Raw genomic sequence first — 26980 nt, forward strand, 5'->3', positions numbered from 1 at the left:
TTTGGTCTGCAACTTGACGAGGCTACTGACAGTAATAATGATGCACATCTGATTTGTTAAGTACGCTTTGTGGCTGACAATATTATTGTCGAACAACTCTTATTCTGCAAAAACATTACCGAAAGTGCAAAGGCTCATGACTTGTTTGAAATTAATTCTTGACAAGTTTATTACAGAAAATGGTTTGAATTGGAAAAATGTATTGGTGTATGTACAGATGGTGCTCGATCAATGTCTGGCAGGTACGGAGGATTACAAGCGCTTAGGTATTTGCAAAAAAGCCTCGCATGCTGTGTGGACCCAATGCATCATCCATAGAGAAGCGCATGCGTCAAAGTCGATGAGTTCTGAATTAAACCAAGTATGTCATTGGCACTGTAAACTAAATTAAAACTAGACCACTAAAAGCCAGACTTATCAAAAAACTATGCATAGATATGGGAGCTGAACATACGGCACTGATATATTACTGCAATTCACGGTGGCTTTCCCGTGGAAATGTCTTAATTCGTGTGTTCGAATTACATGAAGAAATTCACAGTTTTTTACAACATCATGTAAACTTCAGATACTTTGTTGAACCAGATTTTTTTTGCTAAAACTAGCACATTTGTGCGACATATTTGAAAAACTTAACAAACTGAATCTGTCTTTGCAAGGCAACAACATGCACATTCTGAAACTACTGGAGAAGATCGCTGGGTTTAAGAAAAAAACTGCAATTATGGATTTAAAAAATGAATGAAAATAGCGGTCAAGATTGTTTCCCGCAGTTGTATGAATATGCGACATCAAATAAGCTTGTTTTCTCACATGACCTGATGACCCTTTTCACGGAACACCTTTCGAAGCTCATTGAATGGTTTCAAAATACTTTGCCGAAGACGATGTCGATAAATATGCGTGGATCCAAGACCCATCCGCCAGAATTTACATCGGAAGAAGAAGAAAGTCTCATTGAACTCTCTTGCGACAGCAGCCTTAGAACTAGATTCACATGTTCCGATTTTGTGGAGTTTTCGATATCGGTTCAAAATTAATATCCCACTTTAGCTTCAAAAGCTGTAAGAATTTTCATTCCTTTTGCAACATCTTATTTGTGCGAAGCTGGATCAAGAGCAAATATCGCTCAAAGATCAATGTGGAGCAAGACATGCGAGTAGCAGTGTCAAACCTTATTCCACGTTTTGAAAAAATGTGTGAAGATCACCAAGCTCACCCATCACATTGACTAGCTAGGTAGCTATTGTATTTTATTTTTGTTGTTCTTAAGTCTCTCTTGAATGTTTATGTGTTAATTTTATATTCTTATAAATATAAATATACAGTTCAGATTCATAATGGGGATTTTTTAATTTTTGTGCTTATCTACCTAACTAGTATCATTGTACCTATCTATTTCGACGAGCCAAATAGGTTAGGGCGCCGAGACAAAATAGTAAACATGTATGTGCGCCGCGGACTGAAAAAGATTGGAAAACCCTGCTGTATAGGATAAATAATTAGTTAAATCCAAAGAAATCGTAACTCTGCATTTTTTTTAGGCTTTATAATCTTTAATTGCAATTTCCCACAAACTAAAATTTATGACTTTGTCACTTTTGGCAGTATACTGATGAAATAAAAGAATTAATCTAAATATTTAAAATTTAATTCTGTAAAAATAAACATTTGATATAAAAGAGATAATGCCTTGTAGTACAAATCAATCTTTCAGTTTCAGAAATAATTAATTGAGATGCCAGCATTTATAACATTATCTATAATGGTACAGTTGTGATTAAGGGAGTACCAGAACTTAAGTAAAATGTAAATTGCTAGACTATTCTCTTTGAGAGACTTAAAACTAAATACTGATTACGAACTGGAACTTCACTTATGTTCTGCGGCCTCCCAGCCCCTGTTTTCATTGTAGATTAGACTTGCCATTTCATATCGTAACACTTAGCGTTGTGAACTTAAACAAAATAGATACCTGGCTTGCCATTCCCTCCCCCCCCCCCCCCAACCCCCTTCCCAGTCAGTCTGAAACTTTACATCATGAAACGCGAACTCATTTCCTTTCTCCTAGGAGTGAGCCTAACAGTTAAATCCTGAACCCATGAACACTAACACTCATCAGGATGGGCAGGAGACCTCCCACTGTAACTCCTTAGAAACCCTAGGCCACTCCTCCTACTTTTCAGAAGGTTTTAGCCCCGCCAACCCCAAATTTTGCAATCAAGGTACATACTAGTTGAATGGACCCCACGTCACTTGCGCTGCGAGGGACATTGCCCCAATTATTGCCACAGAGCGACCCAGTGACGTCAGCACGGGGCAGCACCGGATGAGTGGTCGGGCACACGCCACACACCGGAGTGTGCGCTGCCAGCACAACCACACCCCGGGCCGCCACAGTCTCCAGTCCCCGAGCTGCGCCACTGCAGCTGTGGCAGCCCACACACAGCCTGCTCCGAGGAAGACAGGAATATAAAGACGGCTATGCCAAAAATTTCAGGAACACAACTATATATATATGTACGTGTAGGGGAAGGTTACCCAAGATGGCCCGGTCACCTAATATGGGACTGACATAGTTCTCTAAGCCGCCGCTAGATAGCAACTGTCTACCCATTCGAGACAATGTGGCTTTCCCTCAGAAGTGTGTATACGTAGTTTGAGTCGAGTTGCTGCTGTTGATACCAAAGTAGAGGTAAGTTTTAGTTTTACGGCGTGATAATAGGGGAAGGTAGCCTATATTGGACTGTTTTGACTATTTGTCTCTGTAATTCAGTTACCTGAATTCCCAAAAAAAAAAAAATTAGCAAACCAACATCTTCCACAATTAATGGGCTTCCTCCTGATACAAAACTTACATAATATACAAGCGATAAACCAAAATATAAAGGTTGTTCTGCACTGTTACAAATGGTCCAAATTAGGAAATCGGTTTCTTAAATTGGACTTTAGGTTTCATTAATTGGACCAGGTGTTCTAAAATGGACCTATTGTTTAACATCTTCAGTAAACATTTATTACAATTTGGTTTCGCCTTTCATGATATTACATATAAGCAACTAAAGAAAGTCTCCTTTTAACTTGAAATTATTAATGTAATTTGTGTAAAATATTAAAATTCATAAGTAAAAAAATCTTTCTGAATACTTGAACACTTGTCGCAGTAAAAGATACTTATCCTTGTATAGAAACCTTACTAACTAAAATGTCTATACACACATTACACAGAAAAATTTCTTAATGTGGTGTTTGATATTGTCACATTTTGAATGTACCCACATACGGCAGCCTAGACACTGGATCATGTCCTCCTGAACAGCCACGTCGCACATGATGCAATACCAGTCACTATCATTTTCTTTCTTGCTAGGTGTAGACTGTACTTGCTTAGATTTCTTCCCAAATGAAAGTCGTTTCTTCCTTCCAGATTGAGATAATTCAAGTCTTCTTTTATAGGGGCTGGTGGTTAGAAGTTCTACTTTTTGAGCTTGTTGACTAGGCCGGAATTTCGATGTAGAGCATTCATTCATTTTCGGGAGAGGAGACACTTCCTTCAGATGGTGGCGGAATGTACGGCGACTGTTGTTTAAAGACTTCTGATTGCTACAAGCCTCAATTTCATTTGCATCATTGTCTTGAGAGTCTAGTTCACAAGGTGTTCTTAGGTTTGATAGTGATTGTTCCGGTTCTTTATTTTCAGTCAAAGGCATTTTCGTTGACAATAGGCCTACATAGGCCTACAGCTTCTGAAGCAGTGAAGTGATGGTCTTTAAATATGTGCCTATTTACAGGCTAAACACCTGTTGCACGAAAAGCACTTTGGGCAGTCCCGACTGTTGCTGCACGTCCAATGCAATCTGAAACATTGAGATGGCGTGACCAACATGTGGCCGTAAACATGTTTTTGAGCCTAAGTAAAATATGTCACCAGTGGCTTAAAAAATGCCACATCCAATGGTTGACGTCTATGTGTGGTATTCCCTGGCAGTTGCAACAACATTATTGCATTTTCTCTACAAAAATCAAGCGCTGCAAGATTTTTACTGTGAGTTGTGTGACCGTCAAGCAAAAGCAATACTGAATTGTTGTCATCAGATTTCACACATCCATGAAAGTGTTTCAACCATAGTACAAACAGTTCCGAATTTATGTAACCTGTATCAGATATCTCAATTTGGCTTCCTGCTGGCGCTCCAATGGCGAGTTCTTGAGGTTTTCTCTTCCTCTTGAATATCAGCATGGGTGGGACATAGTGCCCTGCTGCATTGACACAACACACCATTGTTGTGTTTATTCCTCGCTCTCCGCTTGCTATTGCACCTACTTGATACTTTCCTTTGCGAGCTAAGACCTTTTGAGGCTCTTTTGCACAGTCGTGAATCCCGACTCATCTACATTGGAGATGCGGCTAGCTGTAATATTCTTCTCATCCACAGTCTTCTCTAAGAGTTCAAAGAAATGATCAACATTTTCTTTGTTGAAACCTCTGGCTCTGGCCATGGAGGTAGCCTCCGGTTGATGTAAGGACAAATTGGGATTTACGACGCACGAAAGCATAAAACCATTTCTTTCCTGCCATTTGTGTTTTTTAATTGAAAGAGTGTGGAACAGAGTGCCTCCCTGCTATGTCGAAAGCTAATCGCCTGATATCCTTTATGGTTAACCCGAACAACATCTCTTCAAATTTGAGAATGTACGAGGCTTGTTCATACTCCATATCCTTTGAGAATGTTGCTCGCCTCCCAAAGGACTTCACCTCATTTGCGTAGACATTTTTACTGTCAGCATGACGCTTGATTGTCGCCTTTGGTACTCCATACACACGAGCACATTCATTCAGTCCATAGTCTCCATTCTTGTAAGCTGAAATAGCTAACTGCAATTCTACTTCTGTCCAATCGCCGTATCGCCCTCGCTTAGCCATAAAAACTCCCTGCAAACAAAGGAACCACAAAATGTAGGCTAACTTGAGTGCAAGAACAGCAGACCTGTAGCCAAAGGAGTATTTTGGGCGTCCAACAGCTCCCCCCTTAAAATATTTTATGACACATAAGTTTAAGTAAACTATTAATAATTGTTCTTAAAAATATTACAATTTTTACAATTGTATATTATATTTGACTCAAAAATCGTCTAAATTTCCCAAATTTAATGCTTGAACCCAAAATGCCCCAGGGGAATGGACCCCCCCCCCCCCTTTTTTTTCAAACAAATCCTTGTTGCGGCTCGGAGAACAGACTGCAGTTATTGGCAAAACAATTTTTATCATACATTTCCTAAGTTGGACCAGTCCAATTTCGGAAACCTCAAATGGTCCAACATCGGCAACATCACACATTTTGTTTTTATTCACATGACATAAATGAGTAACAATTATTATTATAAACCATCCTGCTGAATGTGTAGCATACATAATGTAGTTTTCAATAACATTATGTTTAATTTGTTTGCTTACCAAGTGGTTTTGTAAATCACTATGAACTGACAAACAAAATTTACACCAGTTTCAACGAGAACACATGAAACCACACCGCGCGCCTATCTGTGGCGCCAAACACTCGACCTTCGGCACGGTCACGCGTGGAGGGGGTAGCTACACTGCGCACTGGCCACACAGACAGTTGTGTTACCAGTGGAGCGGAAAATGCCATGGTCCAACTTAGGCGGCGGTCCAAATTCGGCTACCTTCCCCTATAAAGTATTTAATAAATAGAAACTGCGTTACGCGCCTTATATTTCGTAGAAAAAAAAATGTTTTTGTTTTACAATAGTGCCTTATAATTTTGACATCGTACGGTCGAAGGCCACCCCAAAGCCCGACCTGCACCCGCCAGTACTCGGCTCCGCTAACGGAAAGCGCACCTAGCCATGGCCCACCCGAGTCAAGTGAGTGGACCGCAGCCCCAAGGTAGAGAATAGCGAACCATTTCTAATTACTCATGCAATGCACTCACCGTGCCTACAAAATTCCCCACGTAATAATAACGTAATCAAAAACAAACAAAAGCCCCTAATTAATAAAGTGCGACGTAAGAGTGCCCGGCTCACTCACATGTGGTTTTCCGCTAAAACAGCTGTGAGTGCAACCCTTGCGGCCTTCAGCCTAATTTCAGTAGGGAAACGTGTGACGTAATTCAAACCACCCCAAATTAGCATTAACGTTCGCCACTGGAGTAGTTTTCAAGAAACAGACAGTCTCCAGCTTGACTCTAATATTCAAACTTATTTTAGACAAACTTATTAAATGTCATTTCTATAACATATATAGATATTAGATTAATAATTATGTTTTTTTATGTGAATTTAGAGCCACTTAAAATTAGTTAATTATATAGATTTTTACGAATAACGGAACTTTAGAAACTCTGGCGCGACAGGGAGCTTACCCCTCCCCTCGCGCCAGGGCTGCACTTCAGTACAGCGCGACTCGCGGACCGGGACGGACGCACGTCCCACGGGGAGCCAACATCTCTTGTTTCACCGAACGTCCATCTGGTAATTATAGTCACCACCAAAACCTCTTTTTAATACTCCCCATGCGCGCCCGGTCCTTTTTCCGGTGTAGGGCCTAACCCAGCCGCATCAATTTAACACGCCCCACACAAAGCATTACGTGGGGCCGTGCAGTATTCGGTACGGGCCGTCTCCCGACACCCCAGAACTTTATTTAATCGCCTAGTGCACAGGCACAGGCTAACTTCAAGATTAAACGTGTTTAAATTTAGTAGCGAGCCGCGGTCCACACAGGTGGGCCCGTGTGTCGCCAATTACAGATTTCGAAATTAGCCGATGCTAATTGAACGCTCTCCCTCGACTGCAACTGGCGTGAGGACTTAAGTAAACGCACATAGAGGCACGCAGGTGCCCCTCTCAAATAACGTGTGCAGTGTAATCGTGTACTTAAAAGCACCACAGAGTGCCATTTTATCAAGTGTAATTGTAATCATAGTGTAATCAAAACTTCTACGTGTTCTGACGCCCCATTGGCAGTCATGTACCGCCGAGTAAACCTCGCGCCCAATGTAATGAACCAGTGTCAATCGTGAACAATAAAAAGTCTACCCCGCACCCCCCGTGCGCGACGTGTGACCCGTAGAAAAACCAAACAGTGTATGTCAATTAACTTAAACAACCCAATCAGGAAACAAAATTCACCACCGCCGACGGTTCTAGCGGACCACGCTGGGGCAACGAACCCACGACCATCACACGGTTAGACACCGAGCTAGCCTGGCGCCCTCCCGGAGCAGAAAACGCTAAAAAATCCAGCCAACGCGCTAGGACCTGCGCCCGATCTCGAACACGAGACCGCGGCTGACGGCAAATGGCGCCCCTGCGTGTGGCTAAATTTTGATCAAAATACGTGAAAATTGAACAAACTGCAAGAAAACGGCCATTTTGGACGCGCGAGTGTCAGACAGGCTGACGCGCCAGGAGCAGCGGACAAAGGATCCCTCTACCCCTCCCCCAGCGCACGACATTCTAGCATAACGCGCGACGCAGGTGAGCGACGTCACAGCCCAGCGGCCACCCCCAACCCCTCTTCACTTCCGCACCATCCCGCTTTCTGTTTCGCGTGAAGGACCGAACACCCTTCCCCCCGCCTCTTCAATCCTCCACCCGTCTGGTTTGTGCGGCTGTCAGGGCGCTCTCGGCCGTCGCCTCACACGCCCATCCGCACCCCCTCCTCCGCCGCAGACAGTTTCGACCTCCGCTTTGTGCGGCTGTCCGGGCACCCTCGGCCGTCGCCTCACACGCCCATCCACACCCCCGCCCGCACCGCGGCCATTTTTGGCCTCTGTTTTGTGCGGCTGTCCGGGCACCTGCCCAGCCGGCGAGCGCAACCCCGCGCGCAGACTTGCACGGCGCGCACAGTGCCACGAGTGAAAAACACGAATCGACACAGTGGAACACGCACGATAACAAGAGATGTATGCAGACGAATGCATCGGGTGTTACCATCCCTGCCCGAGTTGGTACCCATATGGCAGGACCGCCGCGGGGTACGAGTGTGGCTATTGTCAAGAGTACCGCCTATATGGGGTGACGATGTGTGGAAACCTGTTGTGTCCTGGAGGAAGTAGCATGGGCTACCACTGCGACGAGTGTGCCGGCCTATGGCATCGTAGCTGCACCAACGAGCATGAAGGGACTTTGAGGCGCGAGTCCTTCACATTCACGTGCGCGCGATGTACCGCAGAACGAGCCACCCAAGTGCAGTATTCGGAAGCAACACTAATAATTCCTCCCCTACGATACGCCGCAACGATTCACGACATCGAGACGCCACTCACGCAGACGCATGACGTATCACGAACGCACGCCCCGACGACATCCTCACCGTCACGTGCAACCGTCCCAACACCGACGACCGTCATCCTGCCGCCAACATTCCCGCTCCCGTCGCCTCCTGTCCCGGAGCCACCAACCTCGGCGTCCCTCATAGACCTGACGCCTCCCGACCCAAGTCCGGAAACACCGTCACCAGCGAGACCACGCTTCATCAACCTGACGCCACTCACGCCGACGCACTACGCCTCACCAAGGACGCCTTCCGTCCCGACGCCGACGCTCGTCAACCTCTCGCTGCCAATCCTGCTCCCACCACCTACGGGCCCAAAGCCACCAGCCTCAACAACCCTCGCAGACCTGACGCCACTCAACATTACTGTGACGACGCTTGACCCGCCGAAGCCGACCGAACGACGCACAACGCCGACCGTCCCACCGCAGTCTGTCACGATGTCCCGAACCCGCCTCGGGTCGGAGACACCTCACGACGCCGGGATGGCCTCGCCACCGCACCTGACCACCGTCACAGTGCCGCGAAGGACCATTCCGACGCAACCCGCATCGTCTCCGACACACGCCTCATCCGGGACACCACCAGACTCGACACCGACACTCGCGCCACACCGTCGCCACCGCCTAGCTTCAACGTCATGCAGCCGTCCTCACTGCCACATGAGTACGCGGTCTCAAAAGGGACGCTGGACCACGCAATGCCCAGGGCCACGACGCCGAGACGCCTGTGCGAGGCCCCACCGCCTGGATTCGCCCGTGGTGCCCGCCTGGCGTCGAGCCTCAGTCGATAAAACCCGCCAGAACGAAACAGACGCGCACGACGCTGACACCGTCTTCGTCACCACCTGAGGCGACATCAGGAACGCCACAGGCGCCACAACGCCGCCCCTCGGCCAGCCTGCCACAGCAGCCGCCGAGGCGATGCGCACTCAAGACGCCACAGGCGCCACGACGCCACCCCTCGGCCGGCCTGCCACAGCAGCCGCCGAGGCGACGCACGCTCAAGTCGCCACAGGCGCCACGACGCCGCCCCTCGGCCGGCCTGCCACAGCAGCCGCCGAGGCGACGCGCACTCAAGTCGCCACAGGCGCCACGACGCCGCCCCTCGGCCGGCCTGCCACAGCAGCCGCCGAGGCGACGCACACTCTAGTCGCCACAGGCGCCACGACGCCGCCCCTCGGCCGGCCTGCCACAGCAGCCGCCGAGGCGACGCGCACTCAAGCCGCCAGAAGCGCCACGACGCCGCCCCTCTGTCAGCCTGCCACAGCAGCCGCCAAGGTGACGCGCGCTCAAGTCGCCACGACGCCTACCCTCGGCCGGCCTGCCACAGCAGCCGCCGAGGCGACGCGCGCTCAAGTCGCCAGAGGCGCCACGACGCCGCCCCTCGGCCGGCCTGCCACAGCAGCCGCCGAGGCGATGCGCACTCAAGCCGCCAGAGATGCCACGACGCCGCCCCTCGGTCAGCCTGCCACAGCAGCCGCCGAGGCGACGCGTGCTCAAGTCGCCACGACGCCGCCCCTCGGCCGGCCTGCCACAGCAGCCGCCGAGGCGACGCGTGCTCAAGTCGCCAGAGGCGCCACGACGCCGCCCCTCGGTCAGACTGCCACAGCAGCCGCCGAGGCGACGCGTGCTCAAGTCGCCAGAGGCACCACGACGCCGCCCCTCGGCCGGCCTGCTACAGCAGCCGCCGAGAAGACGCGCGCTCAAGCCGCCAGAGGCGCCACGACGCCGCCCCTCGGTCAGCCTGCCACAGCAGCCGCCGAGGCGACGCGCACTCAAGCCGCCAAAAGCGCCACGACGCCGCCCCTCGGCCGGCCTGCCACAGCAGCAGCCGAGGCGACGCGCGCTCAAGCCGCCAGAGGCGCCACGACGCCGCCCCTCGGTCAGCCTGCCACAGTAGCCGCCGAGGCGACGCACGCTCAAGTCGCCACGACGCCGCCCCTCGGCCGGCCTACCACAGCAGCCGCCGAGGCGACGCGCGCTCAAGCCGCCAGAGGCGCCACGACGCCGCCCCTCGGCCAGCCTGCCACAGCAGCCGCCGAGGCGACGCACGCTCAAGCCGCCAGAGGCGCCACGACGCCGCCCCTTGGTCAGCCTGCCACAGCAGCCGCCGAGGCGACGCGCGCTCAAGTCGCCACAGGCGCCGCGCCACAACACCGTGACGTCACCGCGGCTACCGGGTCGCCTGAGCTCAATGCATCTGCCAGACGCAATGCAGGTCGACGCCCCGGCACCTGGACGCCCGATCGCCCCACCACCGCACGTGACCGTCACTCGGCCGATGACACCTGTCATCCGTCTGGCACGACGGGCCGCGAAACGCACGCATGTCGGCAAGGCTGAGCCGGGCCGTGCCGAGCGCCGCCCGCGCTTGCTGCCCGCCTGCCGAGAGTCACCTGACCTTGGTCGCCGCCACCCCTGCCGGCCGGCACCCTGGCCACCACCGCACCGCCGCACGCTGCGAGACACCGCAGCCACACTCGGAACCACTGTCACCCCCCGAGAACGAGTCCGGGGAGGTGCTTAGGGCACAACCGCACAACGACCACGCCGACACCACCCTCATGATGATGGAACTGAACGACGGGGACGAGGAGGCCTCTACTCCAAACCCGCCCGGCACACCGGAACGGGAGAGGAGGCTGTACCCATCCACGCCGTACCAGACGCTGAGGGACGACGTCAACAGGCCAGCACCCGGGTGTTCGACGTGGGACGACCTGGGCCCAGGACGCAGAGCCTACCAGCTGCGGCCATCACAGACACCGCTGAAGCAGTGTTGCTGCCGAAGCTAGGGGCGCCCCTCACGTGGCGGAGCCACTCGCGGCGCAAGGTCGGGTTTCTCGAGGGGGGGGGGGGGGCGTTTGACATCATAAGGCCGAAGGCCACCCCAAAGCCCGACCTGCACCCGCCAGTACTCGGCTCCGCTAACGGAAAGCGCCCCTAGCCATGGCCCACCCGAGTCAAGTGAGCGGACCGCAGCCCCAAGGTAGAGAATAGCGAACCATTTCTAATTACGCATGCAATGCACTCACCGTGCCTACAAAATTCCCCACGTAATAATAACGTAATCAAAAACAAACAAAAGCCCCTAATTAATAAAGTGCGACGTAGGAGTGCCCGGCTCACTCACATGTGGTTTTCCGCTAAAACAGCTGTGAGTGCAACCCTTGAGGCCTTCAGCCTAATTTCAGTAGGGAAACGTGTGACGTAATTCAAACCACCCCAAATTAGCATTATCGTTCGCCACTGGAGTAGTTTTCAAGAAACAGACAGTCTCCAGCTTGACTCTAATATTCAAACTTATTTTAGACAAACTTATTAAATGTCATTTCTATAACATATATAGATATTAGATTAATCATTATGTTTTATTATGTGAATTTAGAACCACTTAAAATTAGTTAATTATATAGATTTTTACGAATAACGGAACTTTAGAAACTCTTGCGCGACAGGGAGCTTACCCCTCCCCTCGTGCCAGGGCTGTACGTCAGTACAGCACGACTCGCGGACCGGGACGGATGCACGTCCCACGGGGAGCCAGCATCTCTTTGTTTCACCGAACGTCCATCTGGTAATTATAGTCACCACCAAAATCTCTTTTTAATACTCCCCATGCGCGCCCGGTCCTTTTTCCGGTGTAGGGCCTAACCCAGCCGCATCAATTTAACACGCCCCACACAAAGCATTACGTGGGGCCGTGCAGTATTCGGTACGGGCCGTCTCCCGACACCCCAGAACTTTATTTAATCGCCTAGTGCACAGGCACAGGCTAACTTCAAGATTAAACGTGTTTAAATTTAGTAGCGAGCCGCGGTCCACACAGGTGGGCCCGCGTGTCGCCAATTACAGATTTCGAAATTAGCCGATGCTAATTGAACGCTCTCCCTCGACTGCAACTGGCGTGAGGACTTAAGTAAACGCACATAGAGGCACGCAGGTGCCCCTCTCAAATAACGTGTGCAGTGTAATCGTGTACTTAAAAGCACCACAGAGTGCCATTTTATCAAGTGTAATTGTAATCATAGTGTAATCAAAACTTCTACGTGTTCTGACGCCCCATTGGCAGTCATGTACCGCCGAGTAAACCTCGCGCCCAATGTAATGAACCAGTGTCAATCGTGAACAATAAAAAGTCCACCCCGCACCCCCCGTGCGCGACGTGCGACCCGTAGAAAAACCAAACAGTGTATGTCAATTAACTTAAACAACCCAATCAGGAAACAAAATTCACCACCGCCGACGGTTCTAGCGGACCACGCTGGGGCAACGAACCCACGACCATCACACGATTAGACACCGAGCTAGCCTGGCGCCCTCCCGGAGCAGAAAATGCTAAAAAAGCCAGCCAACCCGCTAGGACCTGCGCCCGATCTCGAACACGAGACCGCGGCTGACGGCAATTTTATGCACATAATGCATTGTACAGGAAGTAAGTTGTTGTTTAACCTTCTTGGCACGACACAGCATATCTCAAAATGGCCGAGTTACCCAAGATGGGAATCGATAAATAACCCAAGATGGGACATTGTCCCATCTTGAGTCCAGCATCCCATCTTGGGTAACTTATTTTATACATTCCTCTTTTCGTAATATATAGTCTTTTATATTTATTTTTTATGCGTGTAATGTTGTAATGCATGTATTTATAGTGGGTACGCCATAATGGGTTTTGCATACTCATAATATTAGGAACATAACTATTTTACAGCTATTATTCCAAAACAATGGATTATTTAAAATGCTATATTATTAATAATAGGCGGCATATCTAAAATAACAATAATTGTACAGTTGGTAGGTGCATTGTTATCATGTATCATAATCTAGAAATAAAGGAATAACTCTACTGTGACTGGTGTGTTTAAGGAAAATGGCGACAACGTTTTCAAAATATTCCTACCAGAGAATAACGACACGCGGATCCTGGGATGAGATGTCAATGCACAAGCAATTGAAAAAGTAAGACTTAAAGAAATGACGTTACGGCGGGCTGCTTCGAATTACAATATATCTAAAAGCACTCTTGCAATACGTGTCATCAATTCCAATAAGATTGCTAAAGAAACGAAGAAACACCTTGAGCGGTTTACTAGCGCATTCTGCGACCAAGAAGAGCAAGAAATAATAGACCATATTTTGCTAATGGAATCGCGCTTTTTTGGTTTGTCCTGTACAGATTTTAGAAAGCTTGCATTCGACTTCGCTGAAGCCAAAAATATCTCTTCCCAGTTTAACAAGGAAAAGGGAATGGCATCAAAAAAGTGGCTGTACAACTTTTACTCACGCCACAAAAACATTTCATTACGAACTCCGGAAGCAACTTCATTTGCCAGGGCTTCTAGCTTTAACAAACCCGTCGTGGATAAATTCTTCGAAATGTTGGAAGATGCTTACACGAAATACGAAATATCTGGTGATAGATTATATAATGTCAATGAAAGCAGTATCAAACTGTCCAGGAGGGATTGGGAAAAGTTCTAGGAACTTAAGGTAAAAAACAAATTGGCAGATTGACTAGTGCGGAATGTGAGAGGAATACAACAATAATTAGTGCGATGAGAGCTGAAGGTCATTTTATCCCACCTGCCTTCATATTTCAGCAGAAAAGAAGGAACGAAGAGATGTGCAATGGGGCACTAACAGGCTCCGTAGCATTTTTCCAAGAAAATGGATGGTCAAACGGGGAAATATTTTTGGAATATCTTCAATATTTCCATAATAAAGCCAAGCCATCTTCAGAAAAGCCTATCATGATAATACTTTATGGACATGCTTACCACACAAAATCACTAAAGGTCAGAGAATTCGCAAGAGAGAATCATATAATTTTAGTCAGTCTATCACCACACACGACACACAAGTTACAACCATTAGACATTTCGTTTTTCGGCCCCCTCAGTACATTTTACAATCAAGCAGTGACTATTGGGCTGCGAGAGCACTCAGGAAGAGTATTCAACGAGTATCACGTAGCAAAAGCTGTTGGATATGCATTTGGACATGTTGACGCTGTCTGTAACGCAACAAATGGTTTTCAAATATGTGGACTGTGGCCACTTAATCCGCATGTATTTTTGGAACATGAGTTTGTACCTTCCTTAACTACAGACACGCCATTTCGGGAAAATGCTACATTACCCGACCCTAACAGCGAGGTCACTAATAAGCTGGCATCTTCAAGTATTATAACAACATTAGAACAGGAAGAACAAGTCAGTTGCACAGCTGCCAATCCAACCAACCAAATCCACTCCGCCATCAAGAGTAGGCCAAATTCTAAAGTGGTTTCGGTCCAACAAGTTAGCCCAATACCTACCAGACGCAACTGGTAAAAGGCTTAACACGCAGCAGAGGAGGAGAGTGACGACAGCAACTATTCTCACAGAATCACCCTATAAAAATGTACTAACCGAAGGTAAATCGATACAATCAGATAAGAAAAACTTGTCTTCTGTATTAAAAAGTGGGAAGGTGACACCAGGGCTGCAAATTAAGTCAAAGAAACGGCGCAAAGAAATCGTGAGTGATAGTGTCTGCACAGTTTTTGAAGGTCAATACAAAGACTCTAATGATGACTGGTTGAAATGTAAGACCTGCAATGAATGGGCGCATGAATCATGTGGTCTTTGTGACTATTTGAACATCTATTGTTTCAAATGCGATGAATAGTTTGTTATGAATTTATTTAATGTTTTCATAAACATTGTGTGGAATTCTATATTCCTTATGTAACTGACTATTTTTCCTATTTATATCTTACTCTGTTAATGTTGTTTTAAAAAGTTTTCCATGTATCACATAAGAGAAGTAGGCTATTTCAGGTTTAAATTCAATTTCGCACTTAGAAATTATATGACCTATGTAAGTCTAAATGAATAGCATTTTCCAGCATAATTATCGTAAAAAGTTATTAGTGAATACATAAATGTGGTATGAAAACTGCTTTTATGTAAGCTTAACTTTATTTTATTATACATTTTGTGTTGTAAAAACATATTACATGTTAATATTAAATATGTTGTGATGTTTTGTAGAGTGATTAACTTGCTGTCCCATCTTAGGATACCTATTGTCCCAACTTTTGTAACCGGGTACCCAAGATGGGAATTTGTAATATCCTAAATATATGCCAAAAAAACCTTTTTAAAATAATTTTTCGGTTAGGTTATTTTTATGTATGTTAAGTAAACATACAACATATTATTTTAATGCTAATCCGAATCAATAATTCTCCATTTGTAAATTTATATGAAATTTCAAAGTTAAGCGGGCCATCTTGAGTAACCTTCCCCTACACACACACACACACACACAGAGCGCCAACATCAAGGTCAGCGACTCGAAACACCTCGCCGGCATCGACCTGTCCACTATTCCGACTGCTACCTCGTCTCCTACTCTGTCTGTCTACACCACTACCACCACCACTGCCTCTATCACCTCGCCCATCGTGACTGCCGCTCCCTCCTTACCCGTTCTCGTCGTTGACGCGCCTGTGGACCCCATGGACACCGCCGCTCCAGCTACTTCAGACGACGACTTTGGGTTCGTGAAGCCTCGGAAGACCACCAAGCGGCCTCTCCGCGACGTGCTCTCTTCGGATGACGCCGTCCCAGTGGAAAACCGCTACGGATCCTTATCCTCCTTGCCTGACTCTGACATCGACGACGCCGCATCATCTGCTCCTCCTCTCACCGCCAAGCCTCGTCGTACCCAGCACCCGAAGAGACATAAGACTGTTGCCGCGCCGCCCCAGCCTCAACCTTCTACATCTGTCTCCCCTCCGCAACCTCAGCCATCCACGTCTCAGCGGCCGGCCACCTCTGCTCCTCCTGCACCTAAGCCGCCTCGCATGCCACCCATTGGCATTCGCTCCTCGCCGACCGCTCAACCCTTCCTCCACATCAAACACTTGCAGTCCTTGCTCACCGGTCCACTCACCGCCACCTCCATTAACGACCGTACGTCTTTCTACACTGCTAATCCTCACGACCATCAGTTCCTCTACGACCACCTCAAGAGACATGGCTACCAGCCCTACACCCACCTGCGTCCCGACGAGCGCACCGACCGTGTTGTGGTCAAGCGCCTGCCCTCCTCCACCACCGCGGACGAGGTCAAGGAGGCTCTCCTGGACCTCGGCCTCCCGGTGGGCACCGTCTTGCCGCTCCGCACCTCCGCCGACTCAACAACCCGGCCCTTCCTCGTCTGCACCAACGGTCTAGGGGAGGCGACGCGGTTCCTCAAACTGAAGACGCTAGGCTGCTGGGTGGTGACCGTAGAGCGCTACCGGGGCTCTGGGAGGGTACCCCAGTGCTATCGGTGCCAGTCCACCGGACATCCATCGACACGCTGCGAGCGGGACCCCAGGTGTTTCAAATGCGCTGGGCACCACTGGTCGCGAGACTGCACCTCTACGACTAAAAAGTGTGTCAATTGCGACGGGCCGCACTTTGCTACCTCGACGGACTGCCGTGTCATACAGGCATACACCGACGACACCCGCCGCGACCTGCTGACCCGACGATGACGACCGACGCTCCGCGCCCGTCTGCTCCGCTCCCTTCTGACGTTCGGACTTTCCCGGCCCTGCGGACTCCTGCTTGGCTGGGCCACGACCCGCCTTCCTCCTCTTCCCGGGCACCACCTCTTGCTCACCTCCCCTCATCCTCTTCACAGAGGCCACCCGCCACGTCATCCACTTCCACTCGCCCCGCCGATGCCGACTCAGACGACACTTCGCTGACATCCATGTTGAGGGAACTCATCACGCTCATCCGCCACTACCTGCCACTCATCCGCCAGGTCCTGACAGCGCTTTCCCGTGCCCAGACCCCATCGGAGAAATTTGAGGTGCTCCTCCAAGCCCTCCTCAATTTCTTTGATGAATCACGCCCCACCCCTTAGTATCCTTATCTGGAACACCTTCTCCCTTCCTCCCAAACTCCACGATCTTCTCCACCTTCTCCGGGTGCATTCTCCCGATGTCGTGTTCCTCGCAGAAACCTGGCTCGACCCCCCCACACCCCTCCATATTCCGGGGTACGCCGTTCACCGCGCCGATCGTGATGGTCGGGGCGGAGGGGTGGCGTTACTCGTCCGCGCTACCTTGTCCCACCATCGTCGTCTCGTTCCGTCTTCCCCCGCGGCCGAGGCTGTCGCCGTGCGTTTGCACGGTTTTCCGTACTCCCTGACTTTGGTCTCCCTCTATCTCCCGCCCCAATTCCCCTTCCCTACCGACGACATTGTGGCCCTCGGGCGGCTCGACGCCCACGTCGTGCTGGCCGGGGACTACAATGCGACCCATCCTTTTTGGGGCTGCGCTGCCGCGAACCGGCGGGGCAGCTCCCTCCGTCAATTCCTCCGGCGTACTCACCTTTCTCTTCACGCACCACCCACACCGACCTTCTATCCGGCCCAGCGCCATCGCCGCCCCAGTGTCATCGACCTCGCTCTCTCATCACCCCTTCCCGTCATTTCTCACCTTCGCACCATCACCGCCGGTACTTCCGACCACTTGCCTGTCCTCGGCTCGCTCCACTTCTTTCCTCACACCAACCCTCACCTCCCCCGGTACGACTTCATCCACGCCGACTGGTATGGCTTCCAGGATTCACTCTCCGCTGCTCTGGACCTCACGCTTCCCTTCGCCACTCCTGCTCAACTCGACGACCGAGTCCTCTACTTTTCCGACGCCATCTCTACGGCCGCTTCTTCTCACATTCCGCTCGCGCCTCCGCGCCCTCTCATCGTCCCCTTCCCGCCGTATCTCCGTGACGCCGTGTCCTTGCGCAACCGCTTCCGTGGTCGCTGGCAGGCGAGCCGCTCCCCGCTGCATCGCCGGGTTTACCTGGTGCTCCGGGGGTGGTGCCGCCGGTTGATCGCGGGGTGGAGGGCCCGACTGGAGGCGCGGCGCCTCGGCTCCCTCACCGCTACCTCTGGCTCTCTGTGGTCTTACGTCCGTCGCTTTCGTTCCGTCCCCACCTCCATCCCTCCCCTCACTCTTCCTGTCGGGGTGGCGGAGACGGCTTCGGAGCGGACCGAGGCGGTCGCCGCCTACCTCGCCACCACCTTCGCCTCCGCCCCCCACCCCACCTTGTCGTCGGAGTCCTCGGACGATGATGATGCTCCTTCCCCCTTGTCCCGTCACGTCACTCTCCCCCTCCTCCCTGATGTCCTGCCCTTCCCGCTTGCCACGCCTTCTGAAGTCACCTCTCTGCTCTCCCATCTCAAGTTTCGTTCGGCCCCTGGCTCCGACTCCATTCCCGCCCCCGTTCTGCGCCATCTTCCCCGTAAAGCCACTGTTTTTCTCACTCGCATCATTAACGCCATGTTCATCCTCTGCCATTTTCCGTCTCCTTGGAAACTCGCCATCGTCTCGCCCATCCCCAAGCCCGGCAAGCCTTCATCCTTACCTTCCTCCTACCGTCCTATCTCTCTTCTCCCCATCCTCTCCAAGATCGCAGAGAGAGTCATCCACCGGCGCCTTCTTCTTCAAGTCAACACCCTTCACCTGCTCCCCCATCACCAGTTCGGTTTCCGCCCCCGTCATTCCACCACCCACGCCATTGCTCGTGTGGAACTCCTGGTGGTGCAGGGGTTCGCCAGGCGGCAACACACGGGCATGGTGCTCTTGGACCTGGCCCGTGCATTCGACTCCGTTCCGCATTCCCAACTCATCTCTCGCCTCTCCGCCATCGGTCTTCCGCCGCACCTGGTCCGTCTCCTCTGCTCGTTCCTGGGGGGTCGCTCCTTCCGGGTTCGAGTAGAGGGGACGCTTTCCGCACCCCGGCTCATTCTCGCCGGCGTCCCCCAGGGCGCCATTCTCTCGCCTCTCCTGTTCGCCCTCCACATTTCCGACTTGCAGTCCCCGCCTGGGACCTACCTGGTGCAGTACGCCGACGATACCTGTCTCCTCGCCTCCTCCGTCTCCGAGCGGCTGCTCGGCGACCGCCTTGCCCGCGGACTCACCTCACTCAACGCCCAGTTCCTTGCGCACGGCATTGGCTTGAATCACTCCAAATCACGCTCTATCATTTTCTCCCGTCTTCATCCTCACCAGGACCGCCCCCCCCGCATCTCCACCGTAGTCGTCCCTTGGTCGCCCACCCTCCGCTATCTCGGGGTCACCCTCGATCGTTCGTTCACTTTTCTTCCGCACCTGGAATCCGTCCGCACCAAGTCCCGCGCCATCTTGGCCCAGCTGGCCACCGTACTCAGGCCGTCCTCTGCCGTTCCGCTCCCAGTTCGCCTCACCGCATATCGCTCATATGTCATCTCACATTTCATCTACGCCTGCCCGGTCTGGGTTCACTCATCTCGTTCCAACCTTCGACCTGTCACGTGCTCATATTTTCTTGGTGCCCGCCTTCTCCTCGGCCTCCCTCGCGCCACGCTCCGCCAGACACTGTTGGACAGGACGGGACTTCCGCACCTCCACCACCTGCTCTGTCAGACGACCGACACTTTCCTCCGTCGTTGCCGACGTAGCGACAATCCGTACATTCGGCAGCTGGCGGAGCCGCCGCCCGACGCACCGCACCCACGACGTCCGCTTTTCAGTTACGATCACTTACTTGACGAAGGACAGCCGGACGACGTAGGCGCGGCCGGTGGACCAGACCTCCACGCCGACTGGTAGCACTGTGGGAACCCCATCCTCCTCGGCGCCGCCATGATGATCTTCTCTCCGCTGTTCCGCGCCGGCCCATCACCGGCGCGGCACCATCCGAGCCCTGAGGACCCCCCAGCAGCCGTGAAGAACTCGCCCATCAATAAGTAGCTGGGCATCAAGGACGACCTCGTCGGGGAAGCTCTGCTTTGTTGTTGAATAAAGACTATTGTCACCTTGCAGGCCTTGTGCCCATGTACCAATCTTTTATTGTACCTTGTGCCCTTTTTTATTAAATGATGGATTTTTTGGTGGGTGACTCCCTTCAGTGGGAGTCCCCTTTGTAAAAAAAAAAAAAAAAAAAAAAAAAAAAAAAACTTGAGCAGTATTATTTAGGCAGCGACCTCTCTGGAGGACCGCTCCTCCATCCTACCTCTCCCTGCTCTTGGGCAGCGACCCCTACTCGGGGACCGCTCCCACTCTCTCCCCCCCCCCCCTGCTCGGGGACCGCTCCCGCTCCTCACCTCTGCCCGCTCTCTCCCTGCTCTTGGGCAGCGACCCCTGTCCGGGGACCGCTCCCGCTCCTCCTCTCTGCCTGGGACAAGTCATAGTATATCAACAACATATGTCACTTTAAAATATGAACAGTAACACAATATCCTTCAAGGAAACAATATCACTGTTGTATTAAAACATGTAATCAAATTACTTTCAATACAATTAACACACAATGAATTTAAGTTTTTAAATTGGTTTGAATAACATTGCCGCCGGACTGCTGAAGTCATCAAAATGCTAATAAAAGTACCTAAATTTTTTTAAGGCTTATTTATGTCTCCACTCTGATTTTAGACAGCTCATGCCAACTCAAATGTGTTTCCTGCATGTAGCAAATTACAGAGCACCACAGTGCTTAGAATTGCTGAGAAGTTGACAGATAATGGAATATCATAAGACTTAAGAGAAGTTCCTGGCATGTGGACTGGTAAGTTGAAGATTTTTCAGATATTGTAATAAGTTCTTAGGCAGCAATGAATGAGAAAATGCTGCCTCTGCAAATTTAGTTTCGTGCAAGAGAGAAGGAAGGGTGTGCATATAAACTATAAATGAGAATTTTTTGTGGGTGTATTAAGCAGAAGTATTTTTTTTAAGTATAATTTAGTGACTAATAAAGAAGTATATTTTAAACATACTTAGCTTACTTTGTTATTGGTGCAAGAACTTGTTACTTCTGGTGCACTGGGACAGTACGAAATGGTGTCGGGCATTGTTAGTCGAGATGTTTTTTTGGTGCGGAACATTCTTTCTATTTCTTGGCCATTGGGACAGTATATTATGATGACTTGAACATTAGTCTGAGAGTTCCCTAGATTCCTTGTTGAACAAGAGAGCTGTGCATGCGAGTTTGAGACACAGCAAAGATGAAAACATGGTTGTAAATTCATTAAGTTATCAGTCATTTAATGTACAGTTACATTGGTATGTTAGTAATAAAGAAGACTTTCGTGTATATTTCTCACTTAGACAATTTATTGGTGTGCAGCATGCTGAAATTGTTTCCTTTCAGGCCATATGAAACTGTATACTGTTAAATTTGTTTAAGTGTTATACACATATATGCACATAGTAATAGTATTTGTGTATTTGTTTACAAATGTACATATCCCATTAATCAGTTATAATTTACTGGGATTTTCCCTAGAAATAAAAAATACAGGAACTTGAGGTCCACTCATTTACAAACTATTGTTGCCAGCACGATGCTAAGGATGTACAAGACCATTACAAGAAATTTTATTTGTTTAGAGTAATAAAGTCTACTGAATTCAGATTTTTTATTCTTGTTCCCAATTCATACGTGATCCTGTTAAGTAATTCAGTTAAGTATTTGTTGACCTCAATTTCAAAAATAGATGCAAAATTTTTAATCATGCACAGTAAGTAGAAACCATTTTGTATAGATTTTACTAGTAAAGTATACTTCTTAAACTGAAATAATAAATATCATATAAATTATGGTATTTTTATTAACTAAAAATAAATTGTTGTTATTATAGAGTAGGGATATTAAGAGGCCTATACAAACAGTCTTCAGGCCGTGACTGTAGGGCCTTTTGTTAAGAAGAATTTGCAGCTTCCCATTACAGATAAAGCGGTCATGTTTTTTTGTGTGTATAGGGAAAGGATGAATGGGTCGATCTATAATTTTTATAATGCTTTTTAAAATTCGTAACATAGGTAAAAATATTTCCGAATGTGTGGTTTTACACAGCTGTTTTATGTATTGTGTGTAATGCATACAAAAAAAGTAGACACACACAACGATAGAGTATTAATCGTTGATTAAAATGGTGTAATCAAATACACAGGTCACCGCTGAAAAACTCCTAGAATTCTTCTACGACAAAATGCATTTCCGCACATTTATTCTGCCGGGAAGTGTCTCCCTCGCGCTGTGTATTCTTCAGCCGGCGACTGGAGCCGAGGAGTGGGGCGAGCGGCTGCTGTGAAGGCAGCGGAGGGGAAGTTCGTCTGACGGCTGCTCCGTCGCCTTATTAGCGCGTCGTGGTATCGGATATCGCGATAAACACACGTGTTCGCAGGAAAAGTGTCTACTGCTGAGGCCACCTGGTCGGGAAGTTATAAATTATAGGATTCAGGCAGTTATTCCTAGAGAAAACCTCAACCATTCTACGCCCACCATATCGCGCGGCGAGAAGACTCAGTAAGGCATACTCGGAGCCAAGTGGAGGTTACCTGTAAGCGGAAAAAGTTGAGCGACTGTTATTTTTACCCCTTGTTAAATCGATATTTGGCTTTGTAACAGCATCGAGAAGTACTATTATATACACGATCTCGTTTTAAAGAATGGATCAGAAAAGAAACTGGAGAAAAGGAAAGAAGAATCATCTTTATATCTCTGCAACAAGAAAGAAAAATAAAGCTACTCATCTCAAAGCATACTGTAGTCAAAGGTCAGTTTGTTATGTAATATCTCATACAAAATACAGATGGCGTTCATTAGCCTGCGTAGTCGAAACTTACCTTGTGATCTCTCACCTCCAACACCTTCCCCACCATAATATTGAGTTATCTTAGATGAACAGTCGCATATTGAAAAGTTTATTTAAAATATATAGATTAAATATGTATGTTTATGATATGTAAAGCATCCATAAGTTATTAGTTTGGACAGGCTGAGCTCCCTGTTAGGAAGGGGGAGGGGGAAACAAACTCTGGCTCCTCACAGTCGAAGCATATAATATGTGTTTGTATTAACGTTGTAGTATTAACCTTTATAATGTGTAAAAAATATGTGTACATTTTTTTATTTGGCACTGAATTATCAATTTATTCCCATGAAAAAAAACTATACCTAAACAAAACAATGTCAATGAAGAATTGGAAAACCAGAGCCTATCAAGATTTCACTTCAGCCATCAAGCACTGATTAAAAACGAAATAACTTCCGGAGTGCATGAAGTAGTGTACTATGAAGAAAGCTATCCGGCAAAGTGAGTAACTGTTTACATTTTATTTCAAACCAATCTAAGTTATTATTTTTAAGAAAGTAAGATTGGCAACACAACCAGTTCTATTAATTTAACAAATATGTTTTGGCCAAAATATGCATAAGATTTTTGGTCTGTTCAGTGTAAAGTCATTTATTGCACAAAAAATAAAGAAGTCTAGGTATTAAAAAAGGATAAATTTTATGCATTGCAGGAAAAAATTTAAACTTGATAGCTGCAGTTATCAAGTTCCGGAAGGCAGAGACTCACAATGTCACATTGGCAGCCAGGGAGTAAAAACAGCAGAAGAAATTTCTTCAAGAGAAAATGACACTTCAGATGAATAACTACTCTGTAGCCAATGTCCTGCACAATGAAGATGGGCAGTGTATGTAAGTCCCTTAGTCCACTTTAAAAATAAGTTAATTACAAAGCGTTTTTAATACATGCTATTTTTCTTTCTTCAACTATTTCCTGAAAAATTGTTTACTTTTTTTTCTTCGTATCATTTGCACACGGTCGGGTAGTTATACTATTACACGAAACTAGACATTCTTTCGAAACTATATTTCTATCTAAATAAATCAATATACATAGTTAAATGTTATTGCTACTGTAATGTGGCTCTTTCAGCTCTACAGCCATGTTTTACACAGAAATGCAAACGCCTCTGAAACTATTTGAGATGGAAGCAGGATGTTCTTTCTGGTCAACCACCGAAGGAGCCATTGACATTCCATACGAGCTGGTGGACAGGAATGAGCCAACTGCAGACAGTAGCTGTATCAACAATTCAGAGACAAGCAATCAGGTTAGCTGAATGATAATGATACTGCTTTTAATTATATTGACCTCTTAAAAAAATTACAGTTAAGTTATAATTTAACTTTACGAATATACTTCAATTGAAAAATTACACAACTACTCAAACTACATAAATGTTTTTTTTTTTATCAGAAATTTCACTAATAACAGGGCTAAAAAATGAAGACAGTAAAAAATCTTATCCCCATTTAGTGACAAAAGACAGCATCTTTTTTTTGACCTTACTTAATAGTGATACACCATCCCCAGTTAAAACATAAACAGCATTCATAAGAACACTGACTTAAGCACTAAAAATGTTTATATTGTAGCAAGACTTTTCAAAGTATGCATCATACATTGGAAAAAAAACTATTATAACTACTACAGCCACTATAAGTACTTTTACTGCTATCAATACTCCTGTTTTATTAGTAACTTGGGAAACAATAATATATATTTTATGCACATAGAAATATAACATGGTACATTAATATATATATAAGTTATTCAAAAATAATGTATTAATGGATTATTTCAGCCGAACAGTTTATTCATTACTCCAAGAAAATATCAACATTTGGATGGATATATTGAACATGTAAAGGAAGACAACGGTTTCTTACTCCAAAAGCAGCAAACATCCACATCCTCACCAACTAGCTGTTCTCAGGGTGAAAGAGTGTTTTCAAATGAAGAAGAGAAAACTGAAGAAGTATTGTACGGTGACAGATTTGTAGATTTGTCGTACTTCTTACGAAAACTCACGGAAGCAAGTCAGCATAATGAATCTTTTGGGTGTACTCTTGCAAATATGTGTGTAAAAAAAGCAACTAGAAAAGGATTTTCATCTATTATTGTATTTTTTTGTAATATGTGCAATATGACTGTCGGTGTTCCTACGCATAATATGGAAGATAATTCAGTTATGGATATTAATTCAAGGGCTGTTGCTGGAGTTATGGGCATTGGGGCAGGATATTCTCAATTACAAGAATTATGTGCAGCAGTAGGCGTGCCTTACATGGCGCCAACAACTTATTCCAAACATCATGATGTTATCTGTAATGGCTGGGAAAAAAATTCAGAAAAAATGGAAGAGGCTGCACGCGAAGAAGCTAAATTAGCGAGAGCCAATGATGAAGTTGACGAGAATAACATTCCCCTCATTACTGTTGTTGTCGATGGCTGTTGGTGCAAACGCTCCTACAAATGTAAATACGATGCACTTTCTGGGGTAACTGTGATAGTGGGGTATCGCACTAAGAAAGTTTTGTTCATGGCAGTTGCAAACCAATACTGCTATGTTTGCGCTCGAGCGAAAAATAATGAATCTATCCCTTCACATGATTGCTATATAAACCATGAAGGTAGCTCTAGTAGCATGGAAGCCAAAATAATAGTAGAAGGATTCAAAAAGAGTGTAACTATTTACAACATAAAGTATGCCAAAATTATAGCCGATGGTGACAGCAGTGTATAATACAAGAAAATTATGGAAACTAGGCCATATGACAATCTTACTGTTGAGAAGATAGAATGCAGGAATCATCTGCTCTGCAATTACAGGAAGAAAATTATTTCTGCAAGTGAAAATACTAATCTTGGTACTACCATTCTGAGGAAAATAGTTTATAATAAAATGTGTAAACTATCCATTGGAGTACAAAAGGCAATCGCTTACAGAAAGTCACAGGACACGATTTTCAAGTTAAAAATTCACAGTTGAAATGCGATATTGAAAATGGTCCGAGCCACCTTTTGGTGAGCACAAAAATTGCAGTACTTTAGGTTACTTCTGCGATGGTCGAAAAGATGGCGAGTCCAACCTTGTCCCAGAGTTGGAAAAAAATTCTTTGTGGTCTCATATTTATAAAGCATGTCAGTATTTAGCAGCTCATTCTCGAAGCCTCATACATGATGTAGATAGCAACAAAGTCGAACAATTCAATTCAATAGTTGGGAATTTTCCGAAGGAAAAAGAGTAAACTTTGCAACGAAACGATCTTATCAAGGGAGATGTGCTGGTGCTGCAATAGCACACAATACAAAAACACCACAATATGTGTTGCACAAAAGCATGTTCAAGGGTATAAGTCCCAATAAAATTTCAAAAAGGTTAGAATTCAGACGGTGGGAACTTCGAAGAGGGGAATTAAAAAAAAAACAAACAAATTAAATCATCAACAAAAACAGCCAAAAAAATCTCTCACCAAAACCTCTGGAGAAAAGGACTATGGTCCTCAATGTCAGCAGCCTGACATGGATCCAGAAACATTTGAGGAACAGAAACAAGCTTTCCTCAGTAGGTTACAACTAACACAAGAGGACCGTCAACAGTTAGAGAGAGACACAATGCTCCAGGCAGGAAGCGGAAAATGGCTTGAAACACGTAGAAAAATTCTAACGGCTTCGAATTTCGGGAAAGTCTGTCGTAGACGTGCATCAACAAGATGCGCGAACTTAGTTGCAGTATTTTTTATACCTCCTATATTTTGAACGTGCCTGCAATTTATCATGGTAAAAAGTTTGAGGTAATGGCTATAGAACGACTAAAAAAACAATGAGGAATTAAGGTTGGAAAAAGTGGACTCTTCATTGACAAGGAATTGCCTTTCTTGGGTGTCACTCCGGATGGTGTTATTGGAGGAAAGGGTCTTGCAGAAGTTAAGTGTCCATCATCTGCAATTGGAAAAGATTTTACTGCAGCAGTTAAACAAGGGAACATCCGATATCTGAGTTT

The 26980-nt window shown here is 47.4% G+C and overlaps 1 protein-coding gene across 1 annotated transcript; it reads left to right on the top strand.

Moving 5' to 3' along the window:
- The first annotated feature begins 4238 nt into the window (after nt 1-4238).
- On the top strand, nt 4239-11465 carry LOC134527099 (uncharacterized). Its single transcript, XM_063359454.1, has 5 exons — nt 4239-4242; nt 7645-7805; nt 9011-9222; nt 11035-11137; nt 11460-11465. Exons 1-5 carry the CDS (start codon nt 4239-4241, stop codon nt 11463-11465), a joined length of 486 nt encoding a protein of 161 aa, XP_063215524.1.
- Nucleotides 11466-26980: the final 15515 nt, after the last annotated feature.

The sequence above is a fragment of the Bacillus rossius genome, chromosome 1 (genome assembly GCF_032445375.1).
Source record: "Bacillus rossius redtenbacheri isolate Brsri chromosome 1, Brsri_v3, whole genome shotgun sequence".
In the NCBI taxonomy this organism is placed as follows: domain Eukaryota; kingdom Metazoa; phylum Arthropoda; class Insecta; order Phasmatodea; family Bacillidae; genus Bacillus; species Bacillus rossius.